The sequence below is a fragment of the Aulonocara stuartgranti genome (assembly GCF_965226115.1).
Source record: "Aulonocara stuartgranti genome assembly, chromosome: 14".
NCBI lineage: Eukaryota > Metazoa > Chordata > Actinopteri > Cichliformes > Cichlidae > Aulonocara > Aulonocara stuartgranti.
Window position 1 is genome coordinate 1,528,958 of NC_138950.1, and position 18,543 is coordinate 1,547,500.

General features: G+C 42.5%; 2 protein-coding genes across 10 annotated transcripts in view; one reads left to right on the forward strand and one right to left on the reverse strand.

The window, feature by feature from the left end:
- The window catches only part of col4a4 (collagen, type IV, alpha 4), a 73,638-nt gene extending 62,569 nt beyond the window's left edge, over positions 1 to 11,069 (forward strand). For 6 of the 8 annotated variants that reach the window (XM_082502322.1, XM_082502320.1, XM_082502326.1 and 3 more), the window contains 8 exons: positions 1,158 to 1,286; positions 1,396 to 1,503; positions 1,802 to 1,957; positions 4,309 to 4,554; positions 4,775 to 4,891; positions 5,233 to 5,418; positions 7,888 to 8,171; positions 8,407 to 11,069. In XM_082502322.1, coding sequence (XP_082358448.1) covers positions 1,158 to 1,286; positions 1,396 to 1,503; positions 1,802 to 1,957; positions 4,309 to 4,554; positions 4,775 to 4,891; positions 5,233 to 5,418; positions 7,888 to 8,171; positions 8,407 to 8,640 — 1,460 coding nt within the window. In that variant the 3' untranslated portion in view covers positions 8,641 to 11,069. Of the gene's footprint in view, positions 1 to 1,157; positions 1,287 to 1,395; positions 1,504 to 1,801; positions 1,958 to 4,308; positions 4,555 to 4,774; positions 4,892 to 5,232; positions 5,419 to 7,887; positions 8,172 to 8,406 lie in introns of those variants that run through there. The other 2 variants (XM_082502325.1, XM_082502327.1) reach the window with 2 other exon arrangements.
- A 4,811-nt stretch (positions 11,070 to 15,880) lies between these two features.
- exoc3l2b (exocyst complex component 3-like 2b) overlaps positions 15,881 to 18,543 on the reverse strand; it is a 38,525-nt gene continuing 35,862 nt past the window's right edge. For both annotated transcript variants that reach the window (XM_082502346.1, XM_082502345.1), the window contains exons 14-15: positions 18,249 to 18,370; positions 15,881 to 17,886 (exon numbers count right to left, since the gene is read on the reverse strand). In XM_082502346.1, the coding sequence (XP_082358472.1) occupies positions 17,598 to 17,886; positions 18,249 to 18,370 (411 nt within the window). In that variant the 3' untranslated portion in view covers positions 15,881 to 17,597. The remainder of the gene's footprint in view (positions 17,887 to 18,248; positions 18,371 to 18,543) is intronic.

Here is an 18,543-nt window from a genome sequence, read left to right on the forward strand (position 1 = left end):
TGAGCATTTTAACAGTTATTATTCTCATTATTATTATTATTATTCTCATTTAAAGTAACATTTTCCTCCCGTAGTAACCAGTTCTCTGCTAGCTCTTCTAAATCAATATCTTGATCAATTATTAAATAGTTTTCTGATACGGATTTAGAAAAGAGAGACCTAATGTTTAATATTTTCACTGTTTTACTCTTTGGTTCAGATGTGGATACTGTATTGTTCTTTCTTTGTAATTGTTTATGTTTAAGTTGTTTGTTGCTGGTTTTTAGTTTGTTTTTTGTCTGTTTGGGAGCTGACACAGTCTCTATGGAGATGGGTTTTTGGGGGGGTAGCAGGAGGAGAGAAGCTGCAGAGAGGCGTGTAAGACTGCAACTCTGCTTCCTGGTCCCAACTCTGGATAGTCATATTTTGGGGGGTTTAATAAATTTGTCCATATTTCTAGAAATGAGAGCTGCTCCATCCAAAGTGGGATGGAGGCCGTCTCTCCTAACAAGACCAGGTTTCCTCCAGAAGGTTTGCCAATTATCTATGAAGCCCACATCGTTTCTGGGACACCACTCAGACAGCCAGCAATTTAAGGAGAACATGCGGCTAAACATGTCACTCCTGGTCTGATTGGGGAGGGGGCCAGAGAAAACTACATTGTTTTGGCAAAGTTACACACGATTACATATTATTGTTGGTAAGTTCTGGTTCAGGCAACCAGGTGTCGCTGCTGTCAATGTGAATTATAATTTCACCAAATCTGTTTATTCTTAGCCAACAGTTTCACGTTTCCTTCAGTGTTTCCTGCTCTGGGCTCTGGATCAATGATGGCCACTGGAGCCTCTCGCTTCACATTTCTAAGAACACTAAGAAAAGTTCTGCATGTTCGTGTTGTTGTAATGTCGTCTGGTATATTATTAGATTAAATCTATAAAGTTGTGTAAAAAAATTAACTTATCCTGGCAGAGTTGGGGTTCAAAATTCTGACTGGGTTTAGTTCAGAAAGGTACAGATTTTGTTTTAGAGATCTTGACCAAAGGTCCACCTGCAGAGCAGAATATAGCTGTTGTTATTGTGAACTTACTAATGATTATGAGACATTAATTCTCCTCATAGATCTTAAAATTACTTTCTATAAATTCTATAACACATTTTCATTTGGTCTGTTTTTTCAGGTCGGGGCTTTCCAGGTGTTGAAGGTTCCTTGGGTCCACCAGGAGATAAAGGTCCTCCAGGGCATCAAGGTCTTTGCGGCACATCTCAACCTGGACCACCAGGATACAAAGGCCCCGTCGGAACCAAAGGTCTGTACCAATATGATGATCTCTTGCTGAATTGCTGAATATGTAAATCTAAAAATCCTACCTTATCCTTTATTCTTGGTCAGTTATACGCCTCTCTGTGCTATTGTAGGGCCTCCAGGTAAATGTGGACCTCCAGGTAAACTTGGACCAGACTGCAAAACTCCTATCAAAGGGCCCTGTGGAGATCCTGGCTGTCCAGGCCAAGATGGAGAGCCAGGTCAGACTTGAGACTAACTTTTTAAAATCAGCCATGTCATTATAACCTAAACATTTCTTAATAGGTTATAGAAAGGTTCACGATTATCCAGCAATTTTCATGTTTTTGGCATTTTGTAACAGAAGATTTATACGGCCTAAATGCATGTAAGAGATTTGAAAGGTAACATCTTCTAGTTTATGAAATTATACTCATTCAGTGGCTAAAATGCTTCTTAGCCCTAGTTAATATTCAGTTTTATTTAAATTTAAGTGACAGATCATGCTGGATGACCTCTGACACGGGACTGATGTTTCAGGGAGTCTTGGTGAGATCGGGGATCCTGGTCAAAACCCTCCAATTCGTGGGGATATTGGGGACAATGGTAACGTGGGATTCCAAGGGCCAAAGGGACCAAGAGGATGCCCAGGACATATAGGAACACAAGGTTGCACTGGATACCCAGGACAGAAAGGTTAGAGTCCAACAAAAACAACACAACAAAAATGATGCTGACACTTATTCTGTTGGTCACAATTCACTTGACAACCTGACAGATCTCAGTTGTGGGTTACATGAACGTGTGCGGTGTGGGAATACATTAGCTGGTATATTATTAAGTGAATATCTTGATTGACCCTATTACTGAAAAAAACAACTAAAAGTGATCTTCATTAGATGACAGATGATGGTTGGGTTACAAAGGGACAACTGATAACTGTTTGTGGAGATCATAGCATTTCTACTCGTTGGTGTGGAGCTGTAAGTCATCTTTTGTCAGTCCTTCAACAACAAAATTCTGAGTGTTGCATTTCTGCTGAAATGATAAATTCAGACTTTATCCAAACTTTAAAACACTGTGATGCTGAGAAAACCACCAGTGGATGCATTTTATCCTCTTTTTCAGTTTGTGCTTAAAAACTACAACAAAGAACCAAGAAAAGGACCTAAACTCTGAATGTAGCTTTCTAACTTCATCGTGTTTGGCCAAGAATGTTACGGCCGGGTAGCCGGTGGGATGTGAACACAAAAGCAGAACGCACAGGACGTGGCCGATGAAACTGCCACAATAAAGAAAATAAGCAACAACATTAACAGAACAAGAACTAACAAAACCTAAACTGGGAAAAACTAAAAAATGAAACCTGAAAGTGCTGACGACACGAACCATGAACGTGAAACAGAGAACTCAACAGTGAACAGATGGAGACAGAGGACTTAAATACACAGATGAGTAACAAGGGAAGTGGAAACGCATGGGAAACACAGCTGACACAAATGAACAGGACGACACAGGGGAAGCAAAAATAAACACACTGAACATGGAACGCGGACTGTCAAAATAAAACAGGAAACATAGTGAGATGTAGACTGTGGCAACACGAGCTAGACATGACAGGCTGGAGAAACATACAAGCATGCAGACACGGGAGACATGGAACCAACCACAGGGAGGGAAACATGTAAACAGGAAGGAGACGAGACACCTCGACCAGTCAACATGGACTCAAATCTAATTAAACATAATAACAAATACAAAGATAAACTTGATACTAAATAACAGACAACTAACACATTATAACTCAAAAAACATTAAGCCCAAAAGGTGGGCCAAAGCACCCAGGACCATGACAAAGAAGGCAGTTATACTGTTACCGTTATTTGAATCTTTACAACACAACTGTTGTTATTTAGAATAGTTCTTGTGTTTGAGACTGTCATGGTCCTGAGTCTGAGGACTCAGTGTTTTGTGTTCCTTATGCTTTTGTTCATTCAGAGTGTGTATTCTGTTGTGATTTTGCCATTTGTTAGGTTTCTGTTCTTTGCCTGCCTGCTTCCACTTCTCTGTGTTCCCTCTGTCTGTCCATGGTGTTATTGTGTCTGCTCATGAGTCTGCCTGTCAAGTTCAGTGTCCGGTCTGGTTCTCTGTGTCTGTTAGTTTCCTGTTTTATTCTGAAAGTTCATGTCTCATGTCAGTGTGTTCAGTTTTACCTCTCCCCTGTCTCGTTAGCCTTATTGCTCCCAGCTGTGTCTCCCTCCTGTGGCCCATTCCCTGATTACTCCCCGTGTATTTAAGCCCTGTGTTTTCCTGTGCTCTCTGTCGCGTCGTCTGTTTAACTCCATGTCAGTCTGCATTATTCTGTTACCTGGTATTCATTCTGCGTCTCTCTGCCATCTCTCTTTGTGCATTTCGCTCCTCCTCCCGTGAGTGTCTGGTTTAAGTTTTGTTCTTTAGTTTTCCCAGTTTAGGTTTGTTTACTCCCCGCTCTGCTCTTCCTGTTTTGTCACTTTATCACCTCTGCAAATAAATTTTCACTCGCACCCCAGTCAGTGCCTGCATCTTGGATCCTTTTCTCAATTCACCACACGACTGCTGTGCAGCCGTGACAGAGACAAACATAATTTTAAGGTAATGGTCCTTTAAACTAAAATAAAATAAAATAATTTTAAAATGGATTTCTTACCAGAAGTGATGACATCCCTAAAAAATCGTGGCCCGTGGTCAAGCTACAAGTTTAAACTGAAATCCAAAACACAGCATCATATTACGAAAGAACTTGAAAGACTGAACAGACAACAGTGGCTTAAACATCCACGTGCAGCTCTGAGTGAAAAGGTGTCATTACACAGAGATTAATGCATAGCTCGGTTTTTGTGCTCCCCACATGAAGGTAAAGGGTCATTGTGGTAATTCTGAGGGCTGAAAAAACTGAATGTCAACAGATAGAAACTTTTGGATGGAAACACACTGGGTACTACAGAGCTGTTGTGTATTTTTTATGTCATGCTCACTTAGATAACACGTCTGTGAATTTGTGTGATCAGGTATGAGAGGCGATAGTGGTTTGTTGGGAATACCTGGCCCTCGAGGTTGTAAGGGTGTTCCTGGTCACTGTGGATCTCCAGGACTTCCTGGATCTCCTGGAGATCATGGACCAAAAGGGGAAAAGGGTGACACCTTAGATCCTGAACTCATATCACCTCCAAAGGGTCCTCCTGGAGAAACTGGCTCAACTGGTCAATTTGGACATCCTGGCCTGAATGGAGAACAAGGCCCATGTGGTCCTAAAGGTGAGAAAGGGCAGAACTCTCATAATCATATCAGAATCTTATCTTACAAAAACCTCTGATTGTTAGATTTGACTGTAGTCATCCCAAAAAGTAATCATTATAAAGACTAGCTTCCTGGAGGTGAGGTTTCAAAATAAAACCTTCTGATGTCAAATTACTCCTAACATCAGATCTAATGTCAGTGTAGCTGACTGTTGTGATGCTTGATGACCTGTTTCAGGTGATAAGGGAGATTATGGACCTCAGGGATGTAAAGGCTGCGATGGAGCCCCTGGTCTAAAAGGAGACAAAGGAGAGCCAGGCCTGCCAGGAGAGAGTGGAGTAGTGGGACAGAAAGGTGAGACCTCTCCCTGTCTGACTTTTACCACATTTCTACTGAAGCAGTTTAAGGAACCTTTGCTGGTCTAAAACCAAGAACAACATGATTCAGGAACTGGGGCTGTGTTAAAGAAGGCCAGTCGCTTTCTTTCCAAGCTCCTTAAACTGCCATCACCTGGATGACTGAGAACCTACTCGGACTGGGACTGTCATAACCAACAAGACCAGCTCAAATCTGCTTTGACTGCCAACAACATCACAGAGCTGTTGTAGCTTCTAGATAGGCTCAACTAAGCAAAAGCCAAAGTGTGGACACGGGCGTTTGTAACATCACTTACTGTTATGGTCTTTGGGTCGTAGGTAACCGTGGTCCAGAAGGTGAAAAGGGTTCTCACGGACCAACCAAAGAACTGAACTTGGGCTTGTTGGTGATGCACAGTCAAAGTGCAAACACTCCCAGGTGTCCAGGCAACATGAACACCCTGTGGGAAGGATTCAGTCTGCTGTATCTGGAAGGCCAGGAGCGGGCACACACTCAGGACTTGGGTAAGTACATATTTATAAATCCCACAGCAAACTCTTATTCCAGAACCGCTCAGTGCAGGATGTTCCCAGGCGTTACTTTCTTGTGACTCACCTTTGGCCCAGTAAACAGTTTCTCCTCAAACATCTCATTAGACCAGGATAAGGGAATGAACACCAGCTTAACTTTATCGAGGCCATTTGAACCAAATATGTTGCATTAGTTTGGAATTAATTTGTTTCTAGGATCACATTGGTTTATTAAGATTTAAAAATAAGTGTGAAACAACTTCCAAAAAAAGAGTTTAAGTGGGTGTTTTGTTGTCACATGTTGGGACATCAACATCTCCTTCGTCGGGCAGAAAGATAGTGCAGAGCTTTCTCCTCTAAGTTTTGTCCTTTAGTTTGTTCTTGAAGATCATGTGTTTCGAGGTCTAATGGGATATATAGAATTACAAAGCTATAGCTTTACATGCCTAACATCTATATCATCCACACACTTTAACCACATGCTAACAAATCCCATGCTAACTCATGTTATAGATATCGTTAGCTAAGAATTCCAGTAATTCCACTTATCTACACTGTGATAATCTCCACAATAGATATACCTGCCAACAAACGGCTGAAAGTTTTGTGAAGGTCAAATGTCAACAACAGTCAGAGGTCTCCTTGTTCAGATCAACCACCATCTCCCAAAGATGTCTGTGGTCTCAGAGGTATACTGGATCTGCCCTGGGTCTCCTTCCCCTGAGGCTCTCTGAGGTTCCTATTCTTCATAATCTGCTTGTTAAAGCCAAGTCCACGACACTGATGTGGGATGGCTCAAAGAACCCCTCTGATCTATATCAGTTCTCCAGAATCTGAGGTTCAGCGATCGGCCAGAATCTCCTCTTGATTACCTTTTTTTTTTTTTTTTTTTTTTTTTTCTTTCTCCTCTTGATTACCTGATAGCTGGACGCTCACAATCCGGTCGTTAAGTGATGACGTGACGAATCCTACTTCCGGGCCTAAAGTAGTCTGCGTTTAATATGGCTTTTGTGTTGTTAACATGTTTAATGTTTTGCATTTTCTTCTATTTAATCTCAAAAAGCTCCTAAAACAGTCAGTGATCACTGTTGACCTCCCTCTGCTTTTATTACCGCTAATCATTTATTTAAGCTCAGTTTTTAAAACCTTAGGATGTAACTACAGCCCAGCCCATGCAGCAGTATATGAATGACTAACCTCATATGTGGATGGATTATCTCAGTTGTTCTCCTGGCTGAAGTTTGGTCCTTTTACAGCATCCTGCCATGCGATTACATTTGTTCCTGACCACCGAGAACACTCACGTTAACTTTTATCGAGTGGAAAAAAGTTAGCTTGTTTATATTATGCTAACATAGCTGTGTCGCTAGCGGTCACGTAGCACATCATTATATAGCAGCTAGCCCAACTTCAGTAACCCTACAAACGTCACTGCTGTTTAGTTTTCTGTCTTCATTTATGCTGGAAGTGATAACAGTGTCATGATACGTTGTGTGGCAGGCAGGAGAAGGACCCAAGATGCAGACTCACAGACACGGGGATAAACTCAAAAACACAGCTTTAATGCTGGCAAAAAGTGGAACACAAAAACAGTACTAAACTAAACTGGGAAAGCTAAACATAAAGTAAACCAGGAACCACGGGGAGAATAACACACAACATGAGGGAGAACGCGACGCCGAACAGAGGGAGACGCAGACAGAAATACACAGAGGGTTAACGAGGAAAGTGGGAACACACGGGGAACACAGCTGACACAGATAACCATAACGGGACAGGGCGGGGTGAACATAACACTGACGGGAGACGGGCAGAGTCAAACAGGAAGTACACAGAGGTTCAGACAGGAGGAGAGAGCACGGGGAGAACACAGACATAACAGGCTGGGGAAAACATGGAATAAAACACGAAAGGGGACAAGGGCTCATGAATACATAGAGGGGCACACAGGGGGTGAGAGTTACAAAGGGAAAGCACACAGGGAACAACATAACAGGGCAACTCAGGAAACAGAACCTAAACAGGGAACTGAATACAAAAATACAAGAGAACTAAGAATACTGGGCCAACACGGCCCAGGACCATGACAAACAGAGCTGTACGTTTGAATTTGTTTCCAAAACCCCGCAGTCAGGACATGCTATATTGTATTTAGATAGAAGCTAGCGAGCTAACTCCCCGCTAACTTCTAACTCCGTTAAATGTCATAAATTCCGTTTTCATGGATGCCTGGATGTTAAACTCAATTGTTACACCTGGTAGAGCAGAACGCTGATCATTTTATTAAAGATGAAAAACTTTAGACAGTTTTTCAACTCAGTAATGCCATAGTGATGTTTGATATATGGACCTGCAGCGGAGTTTAGGCCCAGACACGGCTAGTGACGTCAGACTGAACGACCGGATTTGTTTCTCTGCTGGATGTGTTTGGGAATAATTGAAATGTGTTGCGTGTATTTCCAGGTCAGCCGGGGTCATGCATGCGTGTCTTTTCCACCTTGCCCTTCGCTCCATGTAACAAGCGTACCTGCTCTTACGCCAGTCGTAATGATAAATCCTATTGGCTAACGACGATGGAGCCTGTCCCACGTGAACACGTGAGTGGACCCAGCATCCAAAACTACATCAGCCGCTGTGTGGTGTGTGAAGCCCCATCCCTACCCATCGCAGTGCACAGCCAGTCCAGACAGTCTGTGGAGTGTCCCGAAAACTGGACAGAACTGTGGGACGGATACTCCTTCGTCATGGTGAGTACTGCAGTGGTGCCAGATTATTAAACTACGTTGCTACTGCTGTTACTGGTGCTACTGTGTAGACTAAAACCTAAGTCTAAGCTACATTAAACTTTACTTATGTAAACCAGAGTTAAACTCTTAAACTTCGCTGAAATTTAGACTAAACTTACCAGTCGTAATAATACAACAATCATCTGAAATGTGAGCTCTGTGCAGATGATGATGTAATTTCCCATGTGTCTAATAGCATACAGGCGCAGGTGATGAAGGTGGCGGCCAGCCTCTGACATCATCAGGTAGCTGTCTGAAAGCATACAAGGCCCAGCCGTTCGTGGAGTGTCAGGGGCCTCGTGGAACCTGCCACTTCTTCGCCAACATGTACAGTTTCTGGCTGACCACCCTGACCGACCCGGCGATGCTGACCAATGACCAAGAGCAGAGGAGGAGCATTGCAAAGTGCAAAGTCTGCATGAGGCTGTGAGCGGGAGGGCTGCCACCTCCACCTGTGTGAGACAGAGAAGAGATGCTTCATCTCCACATCTTTCTCAAGGAAATTGAGAGGACGCATCACTTCCTCCAACTTTACGAGGCAGGAGGGAGCGAGTGAGGATGTGCTTCGGCTCCATCGAAGTGGCAGGACTAGTGTGTTTGTCTCTGTGAGGAGAGACCGTCGTCTTACAGTCAGTCAGCTGCTCGGCTGATAATCAATCAGTCCTGATCTGCATCAGCTCAGCACTCGCATCATTACATTCATCAGTAGGTGGGTTATTAATGAAACTACTTTAACATAAATAAATTTGCCTAAATACTCCAAAAAATACTTTAAAAACATGACTTCACAGGAAAGCGCCGCACATTGTGGTTCGGATGCCCTTCCTGACACGTGCGCCTCTTTCATCTGTCACTCGAATTTGGAAACTGTAAATATTCATATTTGTAAAAACGGCAGTGACGGACATTCAGGCTACTTGCGTCAGCTCGTGAGGTTAGTGAGTCCTTCTCCGTGCAGATGACAAACAGACTTTCTTTTGGATAAAATAGTCTCATAATATACTTAACATCCAATCTGCAGCACATAGCTGTGTTTTACAGCAGGTCACTTTCCGAGGTTCGTGCTTGGAATGATGTGTTTTTATTCCGGTGTGTAACAGGGTTGGGTACGCAGCCTATTATCCAGTTTTTATATGATATCACATGTGATTTAGTTTCCTTTAATTAATTCAGAGGTGGCTTTATCTGCAGCTCCGTGTGTGTTCTTGGGCTCCGCGAGAGTAACTTTGTATGAAAGACAGTTCAAAATAATCCTTTTCTATCTCACATGTACTGTAAACGAGCTGTTTTAGCTGCTTGAAATATTATAAATATAAGTGACTGATATTAATATTTAATGTACATAGCTAACAGTCTAAGAGCCTCTAAAACTTTTCATGTTTTCTTTTTTATTGTCTTTTCTGTGGTTGTTACAGTTCAGCATTACTCAGGGATGGAAGTAACCAATTAACCGAAACAATCTAGTCTTTCTGTAATAATTCTTTTTGAGTCATTTTAGGTGTTTGCCATAAATATAATTAAAAACAAAAAAACAAAAAATTCCTGTGAACTACAGGCTGGGAAATGACAGCGAATCAGAATGAGCCACATTTCTATCCCAAGTGTTTGTAAAAGTCAGACTGCAGCTCTGCCTGATTTTGTGCAGCGCTAAGCGAAGCTTCAGCTGCCACAGTAACATGATTATAATACTAATACACACACAGATACAAAGAAACACAGTCAGGGGGAAACGGAGCGAATGAAAAAGCCATGTGCTGTTGCTTACACTCTATCTCAGCAAGTTTGACAGAGAAATGAACGTAGTCGGGGGTTAAGGTGGAATTCAGCAGGGGGCTGTAGAGCTGTCGGCTCTGTGAGCAGGTTTTGTGTGCAGACTGTGATCAGCTGTAACTAAGATTGAGGAAGTGATTCCTCTGCTCTTATCTTCAACACGACATAGAGCAGTTAAAGAAACTCTGCTCCTACAGAGATGATTATCTCATTCGTGGTGCTTGACTCGCTGGTATAACTCTGATTTAGAAGATCATCGTTTAGCCTGGAAAAATTATTTTGTGCTTTATAAGAAAGCCCTCCATAGAGCTTGAACATCTTACTATTCATCACTGATTGAAGAAAATAAGAACAACTCTATGTTTGCTGTTATGGTCTACAGGCCTTTTAGGGTCACAGCTTTAAACCTTTACTCAAAAAGCATCTCTAGACCCAGCAGTCTTAGCTAATTATAGGCCAATCTCCAACCTTCCTTTCATATCAAACATCCTTGAAAGAGTAGTTGTCAAACAGCTAACAGATCATCTGCAGAGGTTTATTTGAAGAGTTTCAGTCAGGTTTCAGAGCTCATCACAGCACAGAAACAGCTTTAGTGAAGGTTACAAATGATCTTCTTATGGCCTCTGACAGTGGACTCATCTCTGTGCTTGTCCTGCTAGACCTCAGTGCAGCGTTCGATACTGTCGACCATAATATCCTATTAGAGCGATTAGAACATGCTGTAGGTATTACAGGTACTGTGCTGCAGTGGTTTGTATCATATCTATCTAATAGACTCCAGTTTGTGCATGTAAATGGAGAGTCCTCTTCACACACTGAGGTTAATTATGGAGTTCCACAGGGTTCAGTGCTAGGACCAATTCTGTTTACATTATACATGCTTCCCTTAGGCAGCATCATTAGAAGACATAGCATACATTTACACTGCTATGCAGATGACACCCAGCTCTATCTGTCCATGAAGCCAGATAACACACACCAATGAGTTAAACTGCAGGAATGTCTTAAAGGCATAAAGACCTGGATGGCCGCTAACTTTCTGCTTCTTAATTCAGATAAAACTGAGGTTATTGTACTCGGCCCTGAAAATCTTAGTAATATGGTATCTAAGCAGATTCTTACTCTGGATGGCATTACCTTGGCCTCCAGTAACACTGTGAGGAACCTTGGAGTCATTTTTGACCAGGACATGTCCTTCAAAGCACATATTAAACAAATATGTAAGACTGCTTTCTTCCATTTGTGCAACATCTCTAAAGTTAGAAATATCCTGTATATATCTGTCATCCCATGTCTATATAAATAAAGCTGAACTGAATTAAATTTGATGGATTTATTTTTGTTTTTTTGCTTGCTGTAGAAAGATTGCTGAGACGTTTACTGATCACGAAGAATACCTTCACGTATTTGTAGTTTTAAAGCCACAATAATTTAAATGTTTCACTTTCATAGAGCAGACTTTAGAGCATCCTGTTTCACATGGAAGCAAACAGAGCTGGACTAGAACCCAAGGAAATGGAAAGATGGTTGGAGTCAATTTCAGTAGGTTCTGTGCGTTCTTGAGGAATTAGACTACACGTCAAAAGAATAATATGTTGGTAAACAGATTTTTAATAGTCCTAATAATTAGTTTTTAATGCTCATTTAACAATTCATCATCACGACTGGTTACCAATCTATATGTTCATAAAAAAGATATAAACCCCACTTCTTTTGATTTTCACATATTCATTCCTAGGGCTGCAGCTATATGATGATAATAATAAACATTGCTCATTAAAAAAACTAAAGTTTAACTGCATACAACATCTGTCAAAAACCCCAAAACAACTTTTGGTTGTAATTATGTGCCATATTAAAATTTGTTATAAAGAAAAAATCTTCTTAAATGCAAAAATATATAAATAATCTCAAGTCCAGTCAAAGTAAAATAAATAAAGACATATGCAATCTAAACCAAGGCATAAAGAAATCTGCTCTGTCTCGTTGGACGGCTGTAGGAAGCAAAAAGAGCTCGGACAGTGTTAGAAAGCTTGCATGAGGTAGAGCTGGTGTGAGTCTGTTTGTGAGTGAATGACACTGATGTGGTGGTGAATGTGTTGGCTGCACTGAAGAAAAGCATCCTGAAGTTTGTGCTGCTGAAAACAAGACGTTGGCGTAGACGTTAATTAATATTAATTATGATTTCCTGTCCAACCCCTTGGCTCAGAGTTTTACTGGTCCATACAGGGCCTGGACTGGCATGATCCGGGTGGCTGTGATCACTGTGGTCTATAATCAGAATCTATATTTCTAGGTTTTAATCAGGTCGGTCCACCAGGAAAGTGCCCGGTGGGCCAGATCAGCAGTCCAGCCCTGCACACACATTTTTATTTACTTGTGAAAAAGCTGTTATTTGTATAATTTTAATATTAATGCATTTAATGAATATAATGTTTTATTTTCACTTTAAACCTGAAAAAAGTTGCAAAGCCTTGAAGTTAATATGGTCTGGTACACCCCGCGCCCCCCCTTTGACTCACCCCTGTTTGCTGCAGGTACCTTCAGTGTGAAACAGGCGGTGTGGTTTAAATATGTATCAGTTAAAAAGAAATCGTTGGTGTGTGTCGAAGCTAAAGTTTGTTTTCTTCACGCCAGACTTTCCTGATCAGTGCTTCGTGTTATCGGTGTTTTTAAACTGAGGCCTATATGGGCATCATATTTCAAAGACTTAACTCGGTGAATCGTTGCAGTACTCGTAATCGTTCCTGTTACTTCCTGTTACTTCCAGCATCCCGATGTTACATTCTGCGTTTCTTTTACGTGCGTCATCCGTACCTGAAGTTTGGATCTGCGACAGAATTTTGTTTGAAACGTTACTAAATTTGGAATGAAGTCCCAATCTAAGCAAAAACTGGAACCGTCTGTAAAGCCACGTGACCTTGTTTTTGGGATGAGAGTCTTTGAAGTGGTCTCAGATGCTCTGAGCTCCTCTACATGTCATCATCCTCTTTATGAGCCTTCATCCACCTACTGAACACCAATGTCCACCACACAAACATGTTCAACCCCACTTTGATCTGTAACAGTTTGTCCCTCCTCTATTGTAAATTTGATTGAAACAGGTTTCATGTATTTATTATAATTCTATTATTGCAAAAACAAAATAAAGCATCAGGATCTAAGTTACAGAGTTAATATGCTGCGTTGCTGTTGCGTCAGGGCTGATGGTACATCCTGTAACAGCTGACTGGCCAGGATGACGTTCTCTCCTCATCAGAGACCAATGACAAACAAACAACTTTAGCCCCGCCTCCAGCCCCGCCTCCAGCCCCTCCACAGCCCGGTCAGGACTGCCTGGAAACCCTTTTCGTCGGTCTGCTGAGAGACATTATGACTGAGCTTGTAATCACTCTGATTGGTCAGCTGCGAGGCAGTGACTCCATGTCATTGGTCAGTCAGTATTTTATAAATAAGTAGAGGAAGAATAGTGTGAGAAGCTGTGAATATATCTGAGAATAAACCTTGAAACGTGTCTTTGGAGCTTCTCCATCATCTCCATGTTTGTTAATCATGTGTTTGAGTTTTCAGCTCGTGGCTCATTTAAACACTAAAGATGTGTCACACTGCCAGACTGAACCAGGACCGGCAGCCCGGGTCAGCATACCCGAGATCTCTTTTCCTCATCGTCTTTGTTTGAGCTTTAGCTTCATTCAAGCTAAGAGGTTAGACGAAGGTGGTCATCAGCTCAATACGTGCACCAATCAGAAACCAGGACAGACGACTGGCAGCAGAGCGGCTGATTTTCCAACAAACGCAAAAATGTTGTATAAGAAAAGTATGAACAAGTTCTCCACACAACACGAGCTGAAAGCTACATAGTGAATGTGATAGATGGAGATCAGCACCATCATTCAAACAGCAAACACTAAATATATATATTAAATAGTTTTATTACTCATCTGGAAGACAAAGCTTTGGTAATAAAGTTTCTCCTGCAACATGTTTCTTAGTGTTTCAAAGACAAAGACGTTAAGCTGTCTTTACAAAGTAGACCGCTCGTCTTTTCCCCTGCACACTGAGCTCTGAGGGATCTCTGGGATGCTCTAATTTCTTCTCGAGCATGCTCTGCTGCACAACTTACCATCATGATGTACCTGAATAAGAAGTAAAGCACCTTTGTATCCCCCAAACACAGGCTTAAGCCTCTGTAAGCCTTGAATGGTGCTCCTGGCACAGGCCTGGGAAAGGCTTGTGTTGTTTTTATGTTGCACATTCGTCCCGTGATGCTGGTTTTTAATCAGTGGTTAGCATTTCTTTGTGTTACTGATAAATGCCTTGATGAGAATTAAACCAAAAATGACTGTCATGCATTTATATTTACTTCGTTTTTGGTCAAATCTACAGTGGAGACTTTCTAACTTGGGTTCGGTTTCTTTGTTTGGGTCGTTGGTCTGGCTCAGTGTTTTCTTCGTGATGATTTGTAAATATGTTTGAATGTCACAGTTTTATATTTTTACTGTAAACCTCATCAGAGTATTTATTTAGCTTGAAATTAATGTTGACGCTATTTGATGCTAAAATCATACAGATTTTTATTTCATTTTGTAAACCCTGACACCCTGAAGCCCCGCCCACATTCTCCACCAAAGTTAAATGCCAAAGATCACGTGACTCATTTCAGCCACAGCTGACCTCCTTCATTAAACTGTTAAAGGTCGACGTTTTCGCGTCACGTTTTCTTTTTAGGCGAATCGTTATTTCAGAGATAAAACTCACTGTAATGTTTGAGTCATTTAAATCTGGACCAAAGCCAAGATTTAACTACAGTTCCCATGAGTCTTTGCGAGGATGAAGAGGCGGGGCAGTCACTGTGTCTTGATTATGTTCTTATGGTATTAAAATCTGTCGCTGGTATTTTTATTCTCTGTAGACTGAAACGCCTCACTAACACTTGTGACATATTTTACTCTATGTGGATGGACAACGCTTCAATAAACTGCATCGAACTTTCACCCCGTCTTTGTTTTACTGTCAGACATCAGAAAGGAGGCTGGTATTCAAAATACTCTCAGGTTTGTCTACTAGAGCTTTGTGGACTTTATAAAACGTCATCGCGCTCTGAATCTCATCGATCACTGTTTCTCTAGAGAACTAGAGTTATTATAGTAACCAAGGTGCTCTGTCTCACATATTGTTTTTCACTGTAACTTATACACGTTCTGTAACTTTGACGGTTATGTGCTGTGTATGGTCCAATGACAGCAATAACATCATTATTCCATAGTGAATTGGTCAGCAGAAATAAAGCGGTCGCAGGCAGCCTGGATTCAAAGTAAATCCAAACTAAGCTGTACGAGCAGCTGAATCATCACCGATGTTTTTCATAGGCCTGCAGAGAGTCCAGTAAAAACATTTCCAAAAGATGAGAGCAGATTCGCTCTGAGCACATGTGACAGATGTGAAAGGGTCTGGAAAAGCCATGGAGAACAGTACCTGGTTTGGTAGTGGGTCAGTGAAGGTTGTGGGATGCACAAACCTCCCCAGGCTGGGAAACCTCACTGACTATCGTCAGGCATTGGTATAAAACCCTTGGGCCCACTGTCAGACCCCACACTGGTACAGTCATCGGCCCGGCCCGGCCTCATCTGTATTATTGTAGGCTCTTTACCTTAAGGCACCTTGAGGCAAATGTTGTTGGGATTAATCCAGAACGGAACCTCTGGGTTCTGCCATGTTTGTCCAGTAACAGACTGCCATTCAGATTCAGATCAGGGGAGGTGGTGTGAACAATGATGTCACCAGATGGAGCACTCAGATGCTCCATCTGAGTGCTCCATCTGGTCCCAAGGTGCTCCAGATGGAGTGGCTCCCTCAAAAGATGCCCCGTCTCTCTTTCTTTGAAATGAAACAGCAGTGAATGATCTGATCGGTTTTATTGTTATTTAAACTGATCTCTGTACAGAAAGATTCATTACATACATCCACATTTACAAGAGCAGAAGAGAAAAGCGGTTCTAATCTAAAACGTATCTCAGCTGAGAAATGGGAATGCAATAAAAGAGGAGATGAACAGTTATGGAACGATGGACTTCCTGCTGTAAAGACCAAAACGCTGCAATGGAAGGAAGAGTACAACAATTAATATATGAAAGGTTTAGCCCCTAAGAGTTCACCAGAGTGAGCCCTCTGATTTCCCCACATCTTAACATGAATCAAATAAAGAATAAGACACAATATAAACGTCATCACACCACAAAGCTTTGACTCGAATCACTGCTTTAAATACAGTCAGCGCGACAGAGACTCAGATCATCGTCTAGTACCTGTGATTCAAACTCTCTTTCGTCATGTGCAACAAAACTAAGATGCTCATGTCGGGAATGTTCTCCATGTTCTGGGGTTTGGACCCAGGCTCATATTTCTAACAAGGTCCCAGCCCATCCACATTCAGTCTGAGCTGCTGCTTCCAGTCTGTGCAGAAAGTAACGGGACACCTCAGCAGCCCTGATGGTCCGAACTGAACCTTCCTGTCCGCACAGACCCGGCTTCCCCACCTCTGTGTTCCTGCAGGAAACCGTGAAAAACAGCCAATCAAAGAAATAATTTCCTGTCCTAACTCAGTCACTGGGTCATCATCAAATGCAGACATCCAATCCACCGCCTCGTTTTCAGTCCAGTTTCTCCTCAGCTCGCCATCATCCCTCCTCATCCAGCAGCGATTTCTGTTCAGGCTTCCTCTCAGCAGGATCCCTCAAAGGTAAAAAGTAAATAAGTCAAAGCGATTTAAAAGCTGATCTCACAGTAGAGTCCATAATCTTCCTCCCTTTGCTTCTTAAACACAAGAGAATAGAAACTTTGATTTCTGATGGTCTAAATCAGTCCCAGTGGCACAGCTGTGAGGCCACGCGGTAAAAATGCTGCGACACGTTCGTATTTTAAATCCTGTCGGTGTCTGCGTCTACATCGTAGTCAAAGGAGCTTGCAAAGAAAAGCGTCTGGACTTCTTTAAGTTGCTTGAAGACGTTTCACCTCTCATCCGAGAAGCTTCTTCAGTTCTAAGGTCAAATGGTGGAGAGTCCCAGATATAAACCTAGTGGGAGTTTCCCCCCACAGAGGGACAAAGGACCCCCTGATGATCCTCTAATCGCCTGAGCCAAGGTGGGAAACTGGGCGTGGGTCCCAATCAGCCAGAGTTTCGGCTGAGTTCATTGTGAAACCTGGCCCCACCTTATCATGCGAATTCCTGAGGTCAGATGGCCCAGGATGTGAGTGGGCGTTAAGGCGCCTGGGGAGGATCTCAAAACTGGATTATAGATGGCAGAGAGTTGGTGTCGTAAACCCCGCCTCTGTTCAAAGATGGTCGCTCACAGTGGACATAGATGCTTCTTTCACTCCTCTTTCAAACCATCTGTCCTCTCTGTCCAAAATGTGAACATTGGCATCCTCAAAGAGTGACCTTTGACCTTTAGATGCAGATGGACTGCTGAGTCTTGTCCTGTGGAGGTGGCTCTTCTATGTTGTGCCATGCGCTTTGCAAGCTCCTTTGACTACGATGACATCCTCACACTGAGATTTGGAAAACGTTATGACTAAACTGTGTTAATAAAGTCATAAAAGCCACTGAAGCAGGACTCTTCAGAGAGCATCGTCGGGGTTTTCCTGGACCGGCGTTCGGGTTTTGCGTCTGCGGGGTCGCAGCGTGGTGAAGCAGGAAGAGGCAGTGAGGGCGATGCGGCTCAAGCCGACGTTTAGGCAGTGGACCTCAGAGGTGACTGGCACCTCAGCGAAGAGGGCGCGGTCCCGGGAGAGCGTCGCCGGGCCGCTGTCGCTGGTCTCGATGTCTTTGACGATGTTGAGGATCTCCTGACGCTCTGCCTGCCGAGTCATCCCTCTGATGTTCAAAATGGCTGACACGTGCTTCTTCCTGGAGGAGAGAGAAGGAGGAGTGAAGAAGAGGCGTGTTTCTGTGTTTGATGTGGTCCATGTTTAGAAAGTACATGTTCCTGAAGCTGCAGGATTATCTTAAGACTTAGAGAAATTGTATAAAATCACCATTTTTGTCTTTCATTTTCTAGGAAGGTTTCCATGTGGGCTTTTTAAAAGTGAGTCCAGCATCCAGCCAGAGTCCTTAGTATTTATAACAATTAACAGTTTCAATTTTATGAGCACCAAGGATCTGTAAGCTGTCAGTAAGAATCAGAAGAACAGGAAGAAAAAGAACAGAGTAGGTATAACAAGACCAAGAAGCAGAAGAAGATTTCCAGCATTTGGCCAAGGCGATGTTACCTGATGTCTGGAAACTCTCGGACCAGAACGCCGACCTCCATCTGGATGGAGGGGAGGTCCTCCAGCTGGATGATCTCAGAGATGTGACACAGAGCGCTGTCCAGCCAACCGGAGGACGACTCCTAACAGACGGACGGAGGTGTAAAAAACGTTTGTGAAGAGTCAAAGAAGAGGAAGACCCCGTTAGGTTGCGTTGTTAGGTTTGGGTTCATTTGACTTTTTCTGCTTTTAGCTGACGACGTAACTGAAACGTCGATCTATTCCTCAAAAACTAAAACTAAAATCCACTAAAAGC